The sequence below is a fragment of the Chaetura pelagica genome, unplaced genomic scaffold, assembly GCF_000747805.2.
Source record: "Chaetura pelagica isolate M959 unplaced genomic scaffold, ChaPel_1.0 scaffold139, whole genome shotgun sequence".
NCBI lineage: Eukaryota > Metazoa > Chordata > Aves > Apodiformes > Apodidae > Chaetura > Chaetura pelagica.
Window position 1 is genome coordinate 301,471 of NW_009970717.1, and position 19,639 is coordinate 321,109.

Here is a 19,639-nt window from a genome sequence, read left to right on the forward strand (position 1 = left end):
AATGAAGGCAGAGTCAGGTCTCCATTATGAAACAGTTGCTCAGCAGGAGGATGAGATGATGACTGAGGACAAGAGGAGCTCACCAAAGGTAATACAAGACGTAATTGCCATAACTACCTAACAGCGCCAAGAAGCAAACGCAGATGGCAAACACGGAACTGAAGCTGAGTCCTGTGTCCTTGTGAAAGATGGCCAGGGTGACCTCACAGGTACGGCCAGTGTAGCCATCAGGGCAGTGGCACTGGAACTGGGCTGGTGACTGAGAGATGCAGGTGCCATAGTGACAGGGCCTTTTAGCACAGGCAGTGTAGACACACTGTCTGCCAGTGGTGTTCTCCACGACCATGTATCCCAGAGGGCAACTGAAACCAAGAAGCCAAAATGAGACAAACTTCAAGAAAAGGAAGTGTGAAAGACAGCATTTCAAACTTTAAAACAGTCTTTGATGACACTACATAGGGTTTCTCAAGTAGCCCCTAGAAGTAACTTAGAATAATTACAGGATTGTAGTATTACAATTCTAAACTCCACAACTTTAAACCCTTATGTCTGGGCCTTTGAGAACTCAGGTAGTTCCACTGGCTTCTGCAAGATTATCCATGTGGAAAATAGCTGGATTAGGGTTTGTGGTTCTGTCAGGGCAGGAAAAGCTGTGCTATGTTATTTGTGTTTCCATCAGTGAGGCTCCAAAAAAAATTCATCTCTAGATAACAGTGCTTGTGTGGACAGTGGCAGTCAGTGATGCTTCAACTGGATGTTTTCACAGCACAACTGACTTGAATTAGTGTTGTCCTAACCTCAGCCCCAGCCACACACAAGGACTCTGAGCTCAATGATGTGGTGCTTCTAAAGCAACTCCAATGGCCTGTAAGGAAATGGGTCACAGCTTAAGGCAGTGTAAGAGGACAGGCACTAACACAAAGCACAGCTGCACTGCACAGCACAGCTAAGTCATGCTAGTGTTCAGCTCCACCCCAGCTAACATACATTTTTTCATTTTTTCAGGGTTTACAAACATTCTGGATTTTCTGCTATTCTTTACACATTTTCAATTCAGACAGGCAGCTGAAATTGTCACAGAATCCATGGACATAATACTGATTCAGATCAGCTAAGGGCAGTACCTAAAAGGACAGTGCTCCCTTAGTAACCTGATGCCCATGCAGGCATCTGGCTTAGTGTTTCACTGTGGTTCAGCTGATCTGATGAGACTGTCAGTGGCAGCCTTCAAGTTGCACTCTTCTTCAGCATCTACCCCTTCCCACCTGGATCTGGAGGGTTTTGTGCCTTTATTTCCACCAATTACCTGCATTCATGCATCATCCACAAATCAATACAAATAAATTCATGGTTACAAGGGTTATTTCTACAAGCCTCTGAAGAACAGCCTTCTTTGACACCTTGGGCACTTAACACTGACACCAGCTCTTTCACGTGAGTATCCAGAGGGATCCTGTAGTTATTAAATCTGACATCCTTCATACATCCTGAGGCAAGGCAGAAAAAGACTGTTACAAAAGCCATTCAGCTAGAATTATGTGAAGCAGCTGCAAGAATTGGCAGTTTACAAAGGACCCCAGCTATCAAAGTTTCAATCTAGCACTGAATTTACCTGAACTTTCACAGCACTGTTCTCTGTTTTTTGAGTGAATTTTTTATACAGTTCTGATCAAGATTCCCAGTGTTTTCCACAAGAACCAAGTGCTGCTGCAGGCCCCTATCTGCTTGTGTTCAAAACAGCAAAGCATGTACCTCTTCAGTGTGTTTTCAACAGAAAAGTCCAAATATTGATGAAAATCTGCTACGTGTGGAAAATCTGTTATATTCTTCAATATGTACCAGTATAGTGATTGGTTGATTTTTAATTGTAGTTTACAACTTAACTTTATGGACATGCAAACCACAAATAATGGTGAAACAGCCTTGGGTCACTGATAGAAGTTCTGTACTGAAGATGTGTGCCATTAATTTTGTACACACAGGATGCCTCAGCATAAGAACACACTTGGATGAGATGAGTACATTTTATAACTCCAAAGCCCTTAAGATTTCAGCTGCTTAATTGCAACATTAATTGTCCTAATTAAGATGATCATGTATCAATTTGACTTCTTTATTGACTTAAAAACAAATACTATTACTCCCATAAATAAAAAATCAATATGGCCCCTAGTTCTTAACATAAACTTTAGTTACTGGAATACTTCTAGTGAAACAATAGAAAATAATGTTTTTTCTAAATAATTTGTGTGTTCCAAGTCCAGTAGCTAACAATATTTGCACACAATTCCCCAGTGTACCTTTTCCAAATTAGAAGAGTTTATTCATCCCTTTTGCAAAGTGTCTTGCAATAAATCTATTTAGTTTGGCCTCTACATAAGCAAGAAAACTTATCACAACACACCCGTGGAGTCCAAATAAACCCTCATTTTAACAGGTCTGATGATATTCTGATTAGTGAGATTAAGAATTCCTCACCTTGAAAACTCTTGTTTTGATTGAATGGGTAAGTGTTTCCAAGGACCAAGCTGCTAGGGTCAATCACAATCTCTTTGTATACTCCTGCTGCTTTCAGAATTTCTCTCTTCCCACCTCCTTCATAAAGGCGAAGAGTAAATTCATTTTCATTTCTCTCCAGTGTGATATGATGCCATTCACCATTATCAATGTGGTAGGAGGGAAGGCTTACAGAATACTCTCCATCACCCAGATTATATGACACCACTAAGAATCCCTGAACAACCTTGTGAATAATTAACAAAGTAGTAAGAAAGAAAAGTCATAACCTGACATTTTGTATCAACCTGTAACTGTCACATTTCTTGAACTAAGGTTTGTACATAATCTTCAATCTTAAAACACTGGTTTAAATTTAGGGTATGTTGACACTGCACATAGGTTGCAATACAAAGGTACTTCAGGTGCTATGGAACTAGACAATCTAAATACTGGTAGAGGGGTACTCACAGTAGCATGTAATTCACTCGGAGACATTTTACCCTCCTTCTCCCTTGGACAGATTTGTGGGGTTCTTCAAATGGTTGAGAATTTGGTGTATCACTTTCACACTGACAGCTCAAACTAGCTTAGCTGAAAAGGCAACTCACTCAGTGGTATGCATAAAATGAACAGGTTGCCTTTTTGAGAGGGACATCATTAGAACTGCTGCAGGCACCTTTCCTGGCAGAGTCTGAACTATGCAGAGTTGGCCACTCATGACCACAGCTGAACAGAACACCAGGGCAGACACACTAGTCATCCTGTTCTGTACAGCAAACTACACTTCACTCTAACTGGCAATAAATTCATTTGACATCCAATGGGATACCATGGCTGTGCAGTCAGTATCTTAAGTGAAGGATTAGAATCTGTAAGCATCCATAAGAAAGTTTTTGTGTTTAGCATCAGGTTTTCAGTTCTGTTTCCAACCCTTAAGCTAATGTTTCTCTGGGTTAACTGGCATTCATTTAACTTTATGCTATTACTTGGGATAACACTGTCATTATCCCAAGTGCACAATTTGGGATGCCTTGCTCACCTGTAGGGTGATGTGTTCATCCTTATTTCGAGACAACATGCTGGTGATGACACTGTCAGGCTGCCGTGTCCTGATCATGGCTTCAAACAGTGTCCTGCGGGCAGGCAGGCTGAGGGGGAGCTGGTAGCGAATGTGACTCCCTGGCCCAAATGTGTATTCTTTGGCAACTAAAAAGACAAGATGAAGACCTCTAAAACATTTTTAGGAAGAGGGAAATAGTTTACATTATTTTCACAGTAAGAGTTGAAAGTAAAAGCATGGATCCATGTCCCTGTATCTATTTCTACAACTTCCCCAGTCCCTCCCACTTGATCTTCCTCTGTAAAGAGGTGATCTCCCACCTGACATGGTCCTGCTAATGCTTCTTACAATGGTCACGCAGGCTGACAGCAGGAAAGCAGAAGCTCTGACCAAGACAAAAGAGACTGCAGACAAAATATTAAGCACCATAACCCCTTTTCATAGCCTGCTATTTTATAGTTGTCTTTTTGCTGCAATTTTGGCTTCATAAGAGCTAAAGGAAAAGATCCTACTACACCAAAAGCACAGATCCTTAAGCCAATAGAGTCTCTTCCAGATACCAACAGAGCAGTACTTTCTACTTCCAGTTGTGTAGTTTTAATTCTGCACAGTAAGTGGTACTGGCACACTCACATTTATATTTTAGGATATTAGATATTTGAGAAAGTGTGAAGAGAGGCAAATTAAAAAAAAAAAAAAAAAAAAAAAAGAGATGAGAACAAATTATTTTGTTCACAGTTCTTCTGTCATGCAGTCTCCATTACACAGTTATTGCACAAACACCCTCAGGACTAAAGAAATTACCTGATACTGAGACAACTATACTGAGATGGAGTTCCATGGCTGAAACATGGCTTTACACAAAGTAAACATCAGAAACCACCTCAGCAGTCATTACCTGCAAACACCTTAATTTTTCTGTATTGTAAAATTTACCAGCCTGTAAATAATGTAACAGAAAAATAAGGTTCAAACCTTTATCGCATCGATAGCCATAGTGACCTGGCAAACAGTGACAAGCAAATGAGCCCCAGTCTCCAAGGCATCTCCCATGAATACCACAGGAAGAAGATCCCATGGTCTCACAGCTCCCATCCGTAAGTGTGCAGCCAGGGAAGCTATTCAGAGACTCTGTGGGAGACTGAAGGTCATATACCTTCAAGAGAAAATTGTATCACACCAACATATTATTTTCAAAACACACTTTACTCTCAAACAGAAGTATTTATTATCATGTAACAGCCTGTTCTTCATCTGCATTGCTTAAGATGCTACATGTGCTTTTTGACATTCAGATTTCAACATATTTTATCAAGACCATATTTTGCCTGTGAATAAACTCAACTGACTGAAAGCAAGACATCCCTAATATTTCCTAACAAAGCAGACAGCTGGCATAAATATACTACTGTGCAGTTGCCATTCAGAAGTCCACTGAATGCACCAATCAGCTTGGAAGACAGCTGCATGAAGTAGGGCATAAACAAAGGCACAGTTTCTGGCTCACAAATAAAACTGTTGGTAAAGGAGAAATAACTTTTCAAGGTAATTATTCTAATTATAACAGAAAAATCCAGAATTTTCTTGTATTTTACACTGATGCATATAAGCACTGGATAGATTAACAGGAGCAAAAATTTAGGTACAACACACATCTCCCAAAAATTTGATAAAGAAGTTTACTCCTTTGCTAAAGCAAAATGTTACATTTCTCTTCTTACCTGAGTATCCACGATGAAGTTACGCAAACAACCAGAAAAGTGTTTGTGTAGCAATTGTGGGTAGGAATATGGTAACGACTCTTTTACACCACCCAGCTGGAGAACATGGTTTGCATTCAAATACCTTTAAAATTACATGAATATTAAAGCAGATTTGTGTTTAACTTCAAAGATAGTCATTACATAGTAAGACAGAAAAAACGGCTGCATTCTTATTTTTTAAGCCCCTATTATTTGGCAATGCAGTGTAGATGTTTATCTAGTTCTTTCTCTGAAGTACAGTGAACAGAAGCCAGCCCTTTAAAATAAAGCCTATCTCCAGGAATGTACCTTGCTCTCCGTGGAACAGACCCAAAGACTTCACAACTTGTACGATCTTCAGTGGACAGCCCTTCCCCCACTCCTTCTATCTCTGAAACAACAGCTGCACTGCACTGATCCAAAATGAATCGAACATCCTGCACCAAAACACAGGATTACGAAATTAAGAATTTCTGTAACATTCAATAAACAAGTTGTATCACATTTCCATCTTTTTCTTTTTGCATACCATCAAGCAAAATGGGTTGAGTTTTTGGTCCTGTTCTGTTTTCCATCTTGCTATAAAGACTAAAGCCAAAATGGAACCATTTAGCAAAGGAAGACACTTCATTCTGTGTTTAATTTACGCATCTGAGTAGTTGTCCTGGTTTAAGCCTGGTTTTAACCACCTTCAAAAAACTGTAACTGCATCTGTAAATAAATAATTATGTGCTTTTTGTGCACAGGTAAATTATTGAAGTGTGCAAATGTGTACACTGAATGTGCAAAGTACAACTAAGTCTTTATGCACACATTCCATGTGTGCTGCAGAGCTTAAAAATCAAGGAAAAAAGATTTCTCTGATCCCAGAAACTGGATTACAACACAGGTAGATATGGAATTCACAATACTGTCTTCCTAAAACTTGTGTTACTCATCAAATCCACAAGCATGGTTAGAATAATACATATCATTGCTCAGACTGTTTTTCTACCCTGTTTCTGCACAGGCAAATGCTACTGGAATTATAAATATCCTGATGCAGGAGGGGGTTTGGGGAGTGGAATCAAGTAACTGACCTGACCACTGGTTCTCACTTCTAGTCGATGCCATTTTTTGTCTGCTACATTCAGGTGACTTGGAAACTGCAGCACCCCAAAACCTGAGCCATGGCTTATCTTCAGCACAGGAACACCAGCAGAGAGTTCTAATACAACATGAAAAAGAAACCAAATTTAGCCACAAGAAGCTTTCCATTTTGGATATTTTAATAGTTAGTGAATGTACTGATTTCATAGTTATTGCTAGTCACATAAAGTGGGGTTCACTACAGAAATAACTATAATTATGTTTTATGACTTCTATTATGCAGAAATACTCATTCAATACAGCATTTATTTTTATACTTTAGATTATGCTACTTCTTTGTCAAAACACTGGAAGTAACTCTTGTTAAGCAATGTGCAATTTTTATAATGGTTTAAAACAACACATCCAGGTTTTACTCCCTCCCATCTTCTACTGAACTTTACAAGTAGCTGCAAAACAAAGCAAAAAAAGAGGTTAATGATTTACAATGTCCAACATTACTATTCAATTAATGAGGAAAATATAAAATACATACTGTACATCTTGTATATTAATTAAAAAAAAATAAGCAGCATTAACCTTTTAAATACATGTCGACATACAGTACTGAGTTCTACTTGTGTATAAGTTTTCCTACAGCGGCACGCTGGGGCTGGATGCATCTATCAAATCATTGCCTGTTTAAAAAAAAGTGCAAAAAATGCCCTGATACTGAAAGCAGTTTAAGTGGATTTGTTTTCTCACCAAAGTAGGTAAGGATGACATTTGAATGAGCCTGCATTAATCATATAATAACTATCTTCAAAGTACCTGAATTCCTTTAGAGCACTAGTTTTCCTAGGCAGCTTATTTTTTAATATACATCATCAGAGAATCATAGAATGGTTTGAGTTGGAAGGGACCTTAAAGATCATCCAGTTCCAACCCCCTTGCAGTGGCAGGGACACCTCCCACTAGGTATCAATCTATTTTGCTTTCCCCTTTATTTATACAACTCTGCAATGCACATAAAGCTTTAGGTGCGCCCTACAAAAAAAAAGACATCAAAGAGTTATTAAGAAATGTTTCTAAATATTTTCAAACCAGAAAATACATTTTCTCCTCAGATGGAAAAACCGATTTCCTACTCTACTACACTGCTCACAGGCAACCCATTCCCAAAAGGCATTTAATTTTTTCACACACTTCTGAAGAAGTACCTATTGCAATGAAGTTTTCTGTACTCCCAGGTTCTGGATTTGATAAGGGACCACTGTAAAGTAAAAGTCCATCTGGAACCACAGTAATAAACTCCAGAGAGAGTGAGCTTTCAAAACAAGGCCTGATGGGACGAAACCATGCATAACCATTTCCATGGAAACTGTGCTTAGTCTGCTGGCAGTCTGGTCCATGAAACAAATCAGGGCAGAGACATCTGAAAGAGCACAAACACAAAAAACAGTAAAAATTCCCTCATGTTCAACTTTTTCTGGTTTTACATGCAAAAAATGTAACAATTAAATCATAGTAAAAAAAGGACAGTGAAACACTGAAGTTTTTAACAGTCTCAGGGTACTTGGCAATTATTAAAATACTTCAAAAGTACAAGTACTTATCCACTATACTATATCAATTTTTAAAAAAAAAACTTATTTTTGAGGCCATGTTTTTGAGAATGATTAATTATTTCACTAAGTACAGTAAAAAGAACACTAAACAATTGGCCAATTTATTACAGAGAAAACTCAGGGAGGCTAATTCTTATCTAGAATAAACCAGCCTCATCATACTAAAGGACAACTGGCTCATGACAGGCATTGCTGCAACACAGCAAGTTTCCCATCTAATGTTTTCTAAGTTCCTTATTACCCACTGTTTAAGCTACATTTCACTTCTTCTACATCCCTGATGTAACCACTGAAAATCACCCTTATTATTACTCTTCCAGAGTAGACAGAACACACAACAGAGCACACTTCCCATTCCTTCATACTGAATTAGGTGCTCTTAAAAAAATTACACACTGATTATATCAGTTTTTTCCCCAGGCTTTTCTTCCTTACTCACACACTATTTCCACTGCTTTCAGAACTACAGCACCATTACTGGACCCTCAGTAAAGATACTGTTGTCATGAGGCTGACACACCAGTGACCTCTGGGGTTTTTTTTGTTTCTCCTTGAGTCAGAAGTACATTTATGATTTTTTTTAGACCTATATCTTCTAAGCTCTACTTGACACTTCAAAAATAGAAGGAAAAGAAGTAAGATAACCTGCTATACAAACTTCCTCACCTGTAACCATTCAGAGTGTCAATACACACCCCACCATTGAGACAAGGGCTTCGAGGGTAGGAGGAACAGGGCTGATGAACTCGGTCCCTGGCTGAGCAGGTGCAGACTGCACTGGTGGTGGTTGTTACTGAGACAAACGACACACTTCCAGTGTCCAGCACTGTTGGGATGTCACTCACGGAGAGGTAGTTGGTACAGCCACTGCCCTCACTACAGTTTGCACTCCCACATTCATCTACATCAATCTGTGAAATGTTCAACTGTAAAGCTGACTGGATCTACAAGAAAATAAAGTTCAACACATCACCAGTCTCTTTCTAATGAATGCTTTTACTTATTTCTTAATTTCTGAAAAATCTAAGCCATCATAGACCTAATGGAATGTTTTGAGTATTAATTAGTAACATACATGAACATACAGGTAAGCAAAATTATTTGACAAATACAGCAAAAATTTCAAAACATTCACAGTAGCAGTATTTCCTAAAAACATAATGACTGACTCAATTGACTGTGAAATCTGGACTATTAACATTATTGCATAGGACCAAAGGTCTGAAAACTCCACCTTCCAAAGCTGTGTCATCTGCATCACTCTTCTCTGCACCCTGCTAGCAACAGGTAGGTATTAGCTCAAGCCAAGATAAAAATTCTTGCACCTGAGTTATACCAGGATGTTATTTCTCATGTTCTCTCGCACATAAAAATACAGACACAGGAAAATGCACAGCTGAGCTGCGTGCAATAGTGGCCTGACAAGACCACTTTGTAGCAATTTGTATTCAGTCTACCAATTTATGCCTCATAAACTAACCTTAATTGTCAAACTGCCTCAAACAAAATGCAGCCAACTCAGCATGCTGGATACTGTATTCCATTCAACATTAATCTTTGCTAGTTCGTTGCTTCTATCATTAATTGAGGCTGCACTTGAAAGCCCAAATACCAAAACACAGGGAAGAGCTTCACTGTGTATAAAGGTCTTGTAACGTAGTAATAGTTTCTCCACAGTTTGCAACTTCTAATCCCAGCAGACCAAAGAAGAGCACAAAGAACAGAACCAGGAGGTGCACCATGAGCCTGAGGACAGCAAGGGAGCTGCCATTACTTCAGACCTTTAGTCCTTCAGCCAGTAGCCTAGGCACTAAGTTATCAGTAAGTCTGCTCCCTGGCACAAGATTTCTTCCTTCTACTTGCTTGAGCACTTTGCACAGATGCCTATGAAGCTTCAGAACTTGATTTGTGTTTGGTGATTCAAATACATTAAAATGAGGTGTATTTAGGGCCCAATCTTGAATAAAAGAGACCTCACTACTCTCACAGGAGTACCACTGACATATCAAAATGTAAAACTAATAACATGAGATCAGACTTAGACTCTATTCATACATTTAATATCTATTTATTTCAAATTATAACATGAATGATAAATTTCTTTAAACAAGCTTGGAAGAGACCAAACCAACTACATAAATACTATCATGCTTCTGATTTTTTCACTTGTGCATTCACCACCGTCAGAACTTTGACCTTTACATCAATTGTCAGTATATCCTCAAATATCATAACACCTACTGAAAAACATGCCCCTAGGGGCATAAAATGTACTTGATAATGACATAATGCATCCTGTCAATGCAGCTTCATGTCTGCTGCCCACATCTATCACCATTAGTGAGGAATCTATAAGGCACATTTAGACAGCTCTTCAATACTGTTACAGAAAAACACAGTGTATATAAACAACCTTGCCTCATTTACAGTATTAGGATGGATTATTTTTCTGCTGAATAAAAGTAGTTGTTGTAAAGCTATATCCCAAGGAGGTAATACAAAGATATTATTTATTTAGCAATTCAATGAATAATTCCAGTGCTAATTACTCATTTTCTATATTTATAGTTAAACATATATACAAAGACTACTGGAGAAATTCTCCAGCTATGATTGGTTTTCTGTAAACTATTCATGATTACTCACTAGAGCTATTCATTAAATATTGAAAGGTGATACATAATTAATACAAACATGTTTTTTCATTAAAATATGTGAAGCAATCCCCTTGTTACCACTTTGATAAATTCACCTGCCATATATTAAGGCACAGAATATTTGAAACCTATGCAATTTTCAATATTATTGTTGCAGTAATTCAATAAGTATGCAAAAGAAGCAGTCATTATGCTTCATTAATACTATCTGTCACTGGTGTTTCCTACTTGGCCACTTTGAAGAGTTCATAATCCACACAACTATTTAAGATAAAGTAAGATGTAGGCAAGTGGTAAGTTAAGATACTCCTGTTTGGTTCCCAGAATCAGGCAGACCCTACTATATTAACACAAATGGAAAATGGTGTGTTCTCTTCAGGAAAAGTCCTCATTAAGTGTTTATTCAGAAGCATCTGCAGGACTTCAACAGAGCCAAAATGTGGAGGACTACAAAAAAAAACCATGGGGTCAAGACAGATTTGTGTCTGGATCACTGAGCTAGAGGGCATGCAGAATCTAGTAAGAGCAGGGCAGTTAGTAAAAGGAAGAAACATCTTACATTCAAAAACTGTTTTCCCCTTAGAACAGCAAAAATAAGTCTGGGAAGGGTATCACTTTGTATTTATTGTCTTTCAGTGAGTTAAATACAATCATAAAATGGGTTGTCTCCATCTCATTTATCTGTTGCAATTTTTCTTCTAACCCAGTGAGATTTTTTTCTATGGAGTGTCATCTCTTTGTACAGTAGAATTTCATCTGGGTGGCATCAAGTCTCTGCTGTAAGTGTCTAACCATAAGCTGAATTGGGTATTTCCATCACAACCTGGAAGGTCCAAAAAAGCTGTCATTTTCAAGACATTCCCTGTAGTACAGTACCACTTTAGCTTCTAGGAATTATTCTGATTTCATATTCAAAAGTCTGATAGATTACACAATGAAACACTGTCAGGAGAAAACACAGGCAACTTTACCATGATGGGAATGGAGAACTACCTTTCTGCAACTAAAAAGTGGTTCCATTTATTGAACCAGAATTAGTACAACTTTATAATAACTGTATGCATGGGACTAAGCAGAAGGGAGAAAGCCTGAATTAAGAACTTGCACAACAAGTATTTTTTCCCTGAGTGAAGAAAAAGCCCCTAATCTGTAGATTTAGCGTGTTCTTCCACTGAAGTCAGGGATGTATAGACCACAAACTTGGAATTTGGGTGAAGTACACAGGTGCATGATAACCCTAGAGAACATACCTCATTTTTAAATGCTGACATCTCAGCATGGAGTTTCTCTGGTCTATAATACGCTAAGTCATCACGGACTGCAAATCTTACATCCGTCTGTTTTCCATCAATGTTCATCACACTGAAGACAATGATATCACAAAGCTTAGCAGGTAACATTTTTGCTAGTAATTCCTTGAACTTGCCATGTCTCGTTTTGCCGTGTTCATCTCTCCTTATGAACTCCTCTGCTGTGACATCTGAATTTGGGATCCAAAAACAGATAACCATGAAATACTGGGATACCACAGGTAATTTCTCAAATTATTTCCTAATTAATATTATGGAAACATATGATAAAGTGCCCTACAGTGATTAAGTAAATCAAATATTGATATAACAATGCCTACATTAAAAAATAATTCAGTTATAGAAGCAGCTGATCTAAAATCTCACCAGCAAATAAAACCAACCTGAGAGACGCACAGTGGCTGAGTTTTGTATGGCTTCATCTTCCAGCTCTTTGACTTGGATTTGTACTGTAGATATAACATCAGGACAAACTCCATCAGAAACTCTAACTTTTAAGTTGTATATTCCTTGAGGAGCTTTATCCACCATCATCAAAGAACCAGTCCTCTGATTTAACCTGAAAGACCTAGATATAAACGTTCCATGAGGAAACCTTAGTAGGTCAAAATTGGGTACTTACTTTATCCATTAACATGATCCATAAGGCATTAAATGTTATTATGAAGGTTATAAGATGAAAACTTACAGAATTAGCAAACAACCTCAGAAAAGCATCAGAAACACCTTAATTCAGAAATTATACCCTGCAGATCTTATCAAAAATGTTTCTGCCCCTCCCAACCCCCCAGACTTCCCCAAACTTGAATTAAAACAGTTTGTAGTTCAACCACAGGGTTCAACAGTCACCTTGGGCAGGTCTATGAGTTAAGCAACAGAAAATGACAAAACCACAGAGAGTTGTTCCAGGTTCTCACTTACTCATCTGGAAGAAGATAAGGTATGTATGAAATCTCTGGTATCACCTTCACTCACTACCCTCACAGTGACAGTAATCACTAATTATGGGAATATTCCATGGTCACTGCTATCCAATGGTAACCTCTTAATATGGAAACAGGCCCAGAGGCTGCTGATGGACATAAAGTCAGCCTTTCATTTTGAGCTACATAAAGCTTTTAAACTCCTACTCAGAGCAGAGACAAAAATTCAGATTCATCTTGACATCCATTTTCTGTATTTCAAACAGCACACCATTATGCTATATGCCATCTCATGCGATCATATGGAAAAAGTGTGTTAATAGGAATTAAGGATCTAATTCAACATTTCAATTAACAGAAAACAACTCCACTAATCTGAGTCACTGTTTTCACATGCAACTGTGAATTTAGCCATCAACAGAGATCACCAAATTCCACTCCACTTTGGATAAAATTATTCTATTCTGCCCTTTTAAATTTGGGATTAGTATTCTATGAATTTTAACATTTTAGAGCAACTGTTAAAAACTCTGGCCATTTTTCAATTGGATCTTACATTTTTAAATAAATTATGACATCTGACTAAAAATCAACATGATAGTGTGATTCTGCATTCTCTTGGCAAAAATATTTAATGTATTACTTTTTTAATCCCTAGTTACCCAAGTGAAAAAGAGCAGAAGGTACATTCCTTAGTACACTCAATAACCCTGGCTTTATGTATATCCTGAACACAGAGAAATACATGGTGAGTAAAATAATTACAGAAGCATAAGTATTACTCATTTTGACAGAAATACAATACTCACTTGAGCAGTTTGCCTTCAGAAAGAAATGTTTTATTGTCCCAGTCATCTTGATCTGGTGCAAACACTTCCCCAAGCACTGTTGTTGACCATTTTCCTGTTGAGATAAATGATAATCAAGATGCATTTAATTTTTGCTTTTCAGTGCACTTTATACTCAGCCACATTCACTACTGCATTTATTATTTTCAGATTCCTGCTCAATTTGGTGATGGTTATGAACCAAGATTCTTTAAATAACACATAGCCTGTCATAGGATTTTTGCCAGTTCTAGAAAGGTTACTACACTATGAATGTCACAAAAAAGAAGTTTAAAACAATATAAAACAACAGGATTATATATGAACACAACTCCACATAAAAATCTCATTAAAAAAAATAAAGACAAAAAAAATCTCCACTTCAGGAGTCAATTCCCAAGTATGTAATTGCTACTCTACTGTTTCAAACATCAAATCCAGCAAAACAGAGAATCCAGCAAAAAAGGGAGAGCATCTTCTGGAGTGTCTCTGAGAGAGAAAGACATAACTGAGAAAAGGAAATGGGCAAGAAGTCACCAAGCTGTGCCAGTTCTTGGCCCTTTTAAGGTCCCTGTGGGTTGTCACAGAAATGGAACATCCAAGCAGCTGTTCTAAAACAGCAAAAGGAGAAGCTCACAGTACTGTGACTGCTATCACAGAGCAGCTCTCCTCTTAGCATTTCTTGAATGAGGTACTGTGCACCATCCAGGAACACATCCGGAACAGTCTGCATGTTCTCCTAAGCAGTCACTTATTGCACTCCAAAGAATATTCTTTTCCTAAAAAAGCACTGACTTGCTTTCTCTTGGATCCTTTATTGCCAGCAGAAAAACTCCCTCCTTGGGAGTTCCATCATGCTCAGACACACAGTGGCTGTCACAGTGGAGGTGGGACTGGTCTACAATTTCTGGGTAGGCTCATCTATGAACATCTAGATCTTTAGTTGCTTCAAGTCCTGCCATTCTCATTTCCTGATCTCTCAATATCATGATACTTTCCAATCATGTCTGCAGACACAAAACTTTTCCTCTGTGTAAGGGAAAACCAGTGAATGAGAAATAGATGTTATTGTTTTCTAAAAATGCTACTTTTTCTGCAAGTGCAATATATACTTTTTTTGGTAGATTTACCTTTTACTCACTAGGGTCTGAGCTTTGCAAATATACTTGACTCATCCCATGTTATTTAGTAGTTTACAGAATTGGAGTTTCAATTCTTGAAATGCGCAAGCGATTTTTAAAAATAGATAAAGAATTGCAAGAGATAAATTATGTGAAAAACTGTGCTATATTCATGAATCTGATATAATATCCACATAGCACTTACCTTTGTAACTGTATACATAGACATCTTTGTGTCCAGACTCATGGCAGTTGTCATTTTCATCACCAATTGTTATAGTTAGGGTGTTTGTAGAGCTCATAGCTGGAATCCCACTATCTGTTATAACTATTGGCAGATGAAACACCTTCTGCTTTTCTCTGTCAAAGGACCTCAAAGCAGTTACAGTTGCTGTGTTATTTCTGTTGTCAGTAAGAGAAAAATCTAAAGAATTCTGATAATCTGCTGGCAATGAAAATGTAAAGGGTGGCCCATTCTCCTCACTGTCCAGATCAAACGCATGAAGCAGTTTTGATGTATGGTTCACATACACTATTTCAGGCCTCAACATATTTTCCCAAACTATGGGCATGTATGGTGCCTCAAACCTTGGTGCATTGTCATTAACATCAAGCAAGTTAATCAAGACAGTAACGCTCCCAGTGTGGGCAGGTGTCCCTTGATCAGAAGCTTGTACAATTAAACTGTATTTTTTAATGACTTCACGATCTAGTCTATTTGCCACAACTACATGACCATAATGGTCAACAGCAAACTGTCCCATAGGATCTGAATCTGACTTTATAGAATATAAAATGTTCCCATTCAAACCAGAATCCTTGTCTGTAGCTCTCACTGTCATTACTGTAGTACCTACAGGCACGTTTTCAAATAAAGGGCTTGTCTGAATCAACTGAGAAAGGAAAACTGGGCTGTTGTCATTAGAGTCTTCCACTTCAATCATGCACATTGCAATACTAGAGAAATCAAGATCTTCCACTGTAACAGTAAGATTAAACTGCCTTTCACGTGAATTCTCAAAATCCAATTTTTTTTTCACTCGAATTGTGCCACATTGCCATTCTTTGCCATTCTCAATATAAAACTTCTGATCTGGGTCTCCCCCGATGATACTGAATATTAAATCAGCGTTTTCCCCAACATCTGCATCTGTAGCACACACTTGCAGAACTTCTGAGTCAATGGCACTGTTTTCAGGAATTACTGCCTGCCACACCTCTTTTGTGAATTTAGGTACCTGATCATTGATGTCTGCAATCCAGATAGTGGCAGTGCCAGTTCCTGTTAGTCCTCCCCCATCTCTTGCTTCAACAATAAGAAAATAATTTTCAGTCCTTTCTCTGTCTAGCATTCCCCCTGCTACATGGATTGTACCAGTGTTGGGATTGATTTTAAACATGTCAGCACCAAACTCATTTTTTACATTCTCTGTTATCCTGTAAGTCAGAACAGCATTAAGACCTACATTTGGGTCATCACGATCAACTGCACCCATTTCCATAACTATCGTGTCTGCAGGAGAATTTTCAAAAACATTTCCATTGCAATCATCAGGCATGCATGGGAATATGGGTGCATTGTCATTTATATCCCACACATTAATAATTACATCAGCAAATCCTGTAAGTCCTTCTCCACCTTCATCAGTAGCCAATACAACAAATCTCCACAGTGCTCTCTCTTCCCGATCCAGCATCTTGTGGGAGTAAATGCTGCCTGTTTTCTCATCTATTGTGAAAATATCAGCTGCACCATGCCCATGCAATGAGTATCTCAAATCTCCTTCACCCATGTTATCAGGATCATTCGCCATAACCTACAAAAGTTTTGAAAACAAAGACATTACAAAACATGCAATGATTGCATTATATTCTGTATGTCGATACAGTCTAAAGGACAAGTCCAAGCACAAGTCCAAGCACAAGTATCCAACATGCTATGACTGTGTGTGCGCCAGAGGAACAGCAAATTAGAGGTGGCTGAGACAATTCAGGGTAGGTAAATATGCTTTCCATAACAATAAGTATGTAGAAATTCTAACTCTAATTTATTTTTTTTTTGTACTTGTAGGAGCAATTTAACAATGCTATTTTAATAGCTACTTTAAAATGTTAATTATTTGCTTTTCGGGATTATAAATGATGGATGCATGATCCATCCTGCTTCTCTACTTTCTCGGCAATTACTTCTCCACTGACAAAAAAAACCACCCTCAGTAAAACTAAATTTCATTAATATGCCTGTGCTGGATTATTATTAACATAAATGTACCAGAGTGATCTGTGCTCTTTCATTGAAATATTATATTCTCTGAAACTGCATACACTACCTGAAGTACAAAGACTGGAAACCCATCCAGTTCCTCAATTATACTTCCATAGTATTCATTGATAGAGAAAACTGGAGTCTCATCATTTTTATTCATGACATTGATGATGACAACTGCATAATCTTCCCATTTCCCATCAGAGGCCAACAAGTGAATCTCATACATTTTTGTCTCTTCATAATCCAGTGGTTGGGCAATAAAAATGGCTCCTGTTTCTGGTTCTATATCAAGCACTCCTCCTGTGTTTCCAGCTGTGATCTGATACCGTAATTTAGCATTTGTTCCTGTCAATTACCAACAGTGTCAGAAAACATACCTTGAAGTAGATTGAAACATGTGATGTAAAGATTAAATAAAAATTATACAATAACTGATTTTTGGTATTATAGTTTTGTAGTCTTTCAAAACATGCAGCTATGTCAGGTAAATTATCAGCATTTTTAGTTCTAGCATGTCAATTGTAATTTGTATCTGATTATAAAAGTGTCTTTGCAATGAAGTATTAATTCTTCTTTTACTTATGATCCCTCCAATGCAACGAAAGATCAATATGAGTGGCCAAGGCTATGGGACCAAAAAGACAATTTCTTGTTTGCTAAGACAGCATGCAAAAATGAATAATCATAAAATATTTAATATCATATAACCATTTTGCACTCACTAATTTATGCATAGACTTTACCAACAAACAGGATAATTATGTATCAAGCCAGAGGAGACCCTCCTAATAGAACTTCTCAAAATTTCAGAGACAGTAACAATTTGCTAATGGTTTTACATCAAGACTTTTAGCCTTTCTGCAAGCTCTACCTTCACATTACCATTCTTTTCTTCTTCCTTTCTTTCCTAGCTACATCTTTAATAATTTACTTTATTAAAAGGACAGAAATGAAGTGCCCTACATCATCACATCAGGTCCCCTAAGGCAGCCTGAGTAACAAAAGTTCCTTGAGTAGGTAAGTCCTCCTTCAGTATAACTTAGCCACATTTGCCTCAATCTCCTTGAGTGGATGAGGAATCAAATGTAGTCAGGATGTACTTGCACTTTACCAGACAAGCTGTCAGAACAGTTCTCTGGGACTTGTGCAAATAAAGAATTATGGTTTCACCACACAGCAAAGTCAGATTAGTACTGCACCATGGCCAAAAGATGGAATTCTGTACCATTCCCTCTCTCATTTATGACTGGTTATGTACTTATTTTCACACAACTTACAGCTGAATTCCCGACTGATCTGTAGATAAAGCAATATATCTAAGACTTACAATAAGCATTTAGGAAGTCTAGATTCAATTATGAGAATGTGTACCAAATAAAACCCCAAATATGAAAAAACAATGCACCTATACTGTCCGTGGAAAAAGCAAATGAATCTCACTGAAATCAAGCCTTATTCATTCTGCCCAACCAGGACATTTTTATTGGCACCCATTTAGAAGAAAAACTTGTATTTGCTGCCACTGAAATTATTGCTCATCATCCCACATTAATGCGTTGTCTCAAAAATAAGACTTATGCCTCACAGCTCCATTATAAAATAATGTGCATGCCCAATCAGTTCACACTTTTAAGAATTTTTAAAATCTAGAGACAAAAGGATGTTTTCCTTTCTAACACCACTACATATGTCTTGGTGTGCTGAAATTAAGTCATTAATATTTTAGACATAGCTATGGAGAATTCCAACACTTTACCTTCATCTTGGTCATTAGCAGTGACTGTAATGAGAGTCCAGCCCACATCCTGGTCTTCATCCACATTCACTTCATAGACACTCTGAGTGAAGACAGGCTTGTTATCATTCACATCACTGATCAAAACGCGCACGTAGGCCGTGTCTAGAGAAATGAGAAACAAGAGATTAAAATACTCAGCTGTGCCACTTCTGTCAGCCACAATTCCTTAAACTGCCTTGTTGCACATTAAATGAAGATGAATATGCAGACAATACAGAAACAAACCCTTAGGGTTGTGAACAATATATATACCAATATTACTCAAAAGTACTTGGATAGCAAATGAATGTCACATCCAATTTGTTTAAACAAATATGTGAGTAATTGATGCCTAATATGGCAATTGTACAGTTTTTAATCATAACCTTTTGTCCTGAAGCCACAAAAGCCAAATTTTAAGTCTTTATTTAAGCACAGCCATCAGTTGAGAATGGGATTTTCTATTTTGAACTTTCTTGCTTCATGCTTCATAATTACTTTTGACTGAATGCAGTAACATGTGCAGTGCTTTGAGAAACACCTCCACTACCCAAACATCTGCACCCTACAGAGAATGGATGCATCTCTGCTAGCTAGGAAATAAAACTCTAACTATGAAGCCCTTGTTTTCTTTTTATTTCAGAACAAAAAACTCGGCTGATCATCATATAAAATCTCTCTTCCCAGTCTGACACAAGTGTTGCACAGACAAACAGTAAAAAAAACCTAAAACAAATCACCAGGAAAATGGACACTCT

At 37.7% G+C, this 19,639-nt stretch overlaps 1 protein-coding gene across 1 annotated transcript in view; it reads right to left on the reverse strand.

Moving 5' to 3' along the window:
- Window positions 1-79: 79 nt before the first annotated feature.
- LOC104396379 (neural-cadherin-like) overlaps window positions 80-19,639 on the reverse strand; it is a 32,869-nt gene continuing 13,309 nt past the window's right edge. The window contains exons 15-30 of the mRNA XM_010006218.1: window positions 18,861-19,004; window positions 17,166-17,449; window positions 15,041-16,652; window positions 13,697-13,790; window positions 12,348-12,532; window positions 11,905-12,134; window positions 8,664-8,941; window positions 7,590-7,804; window positions 6,381-6,508; window positions 5,611-5,738; window positions 5,281-5,404; window positions 4,535-4,715; window positions 3,539-3,705; window positions 2,479-2,743; window positions 1,307-1,487; window positions 80-362 (exon numbers count right to left, since the gene is read on the reverse strand). Coding sequence (XP_010004520.1) covers window positions 80-362; window positions 1,307-1,487; window positions 2,479-2,743; window positions 3,539-3,705; window positions 4,535-4,715; window positions 5,281-5,404; window positions 5,611-5,738; window positions 6,381-6,508; window positions 7,590-7,804; window positions 8,664-8,941; window positions 11,905-12,134; window positions 12,348-12,532; window positions 13,697-13,790; window positions 15,041-16,652; window positions 17,166-17,449; window positions 18,861-19,004 — 4,499 coding nt within the window. The remainder of the gene's footprint in view (window positions 363-1,306; window positions 1,488-2,478; window positions 2,744-3,538; window positions 3,706-4,534; window positions 4,716-5,280; window positions 5,405-5,610; window positions 5,739-6,380; window positions 6,509-7,589; window positions 7,805-8,663; window positions 8,942-11,904; window positions 12,135-12,347; window positions 12,533-13,696; window positions 13,791-15,040; window positions 16,653-17,165; window positions 17,450-18,860; window positions 19,005-19,639) is intronic.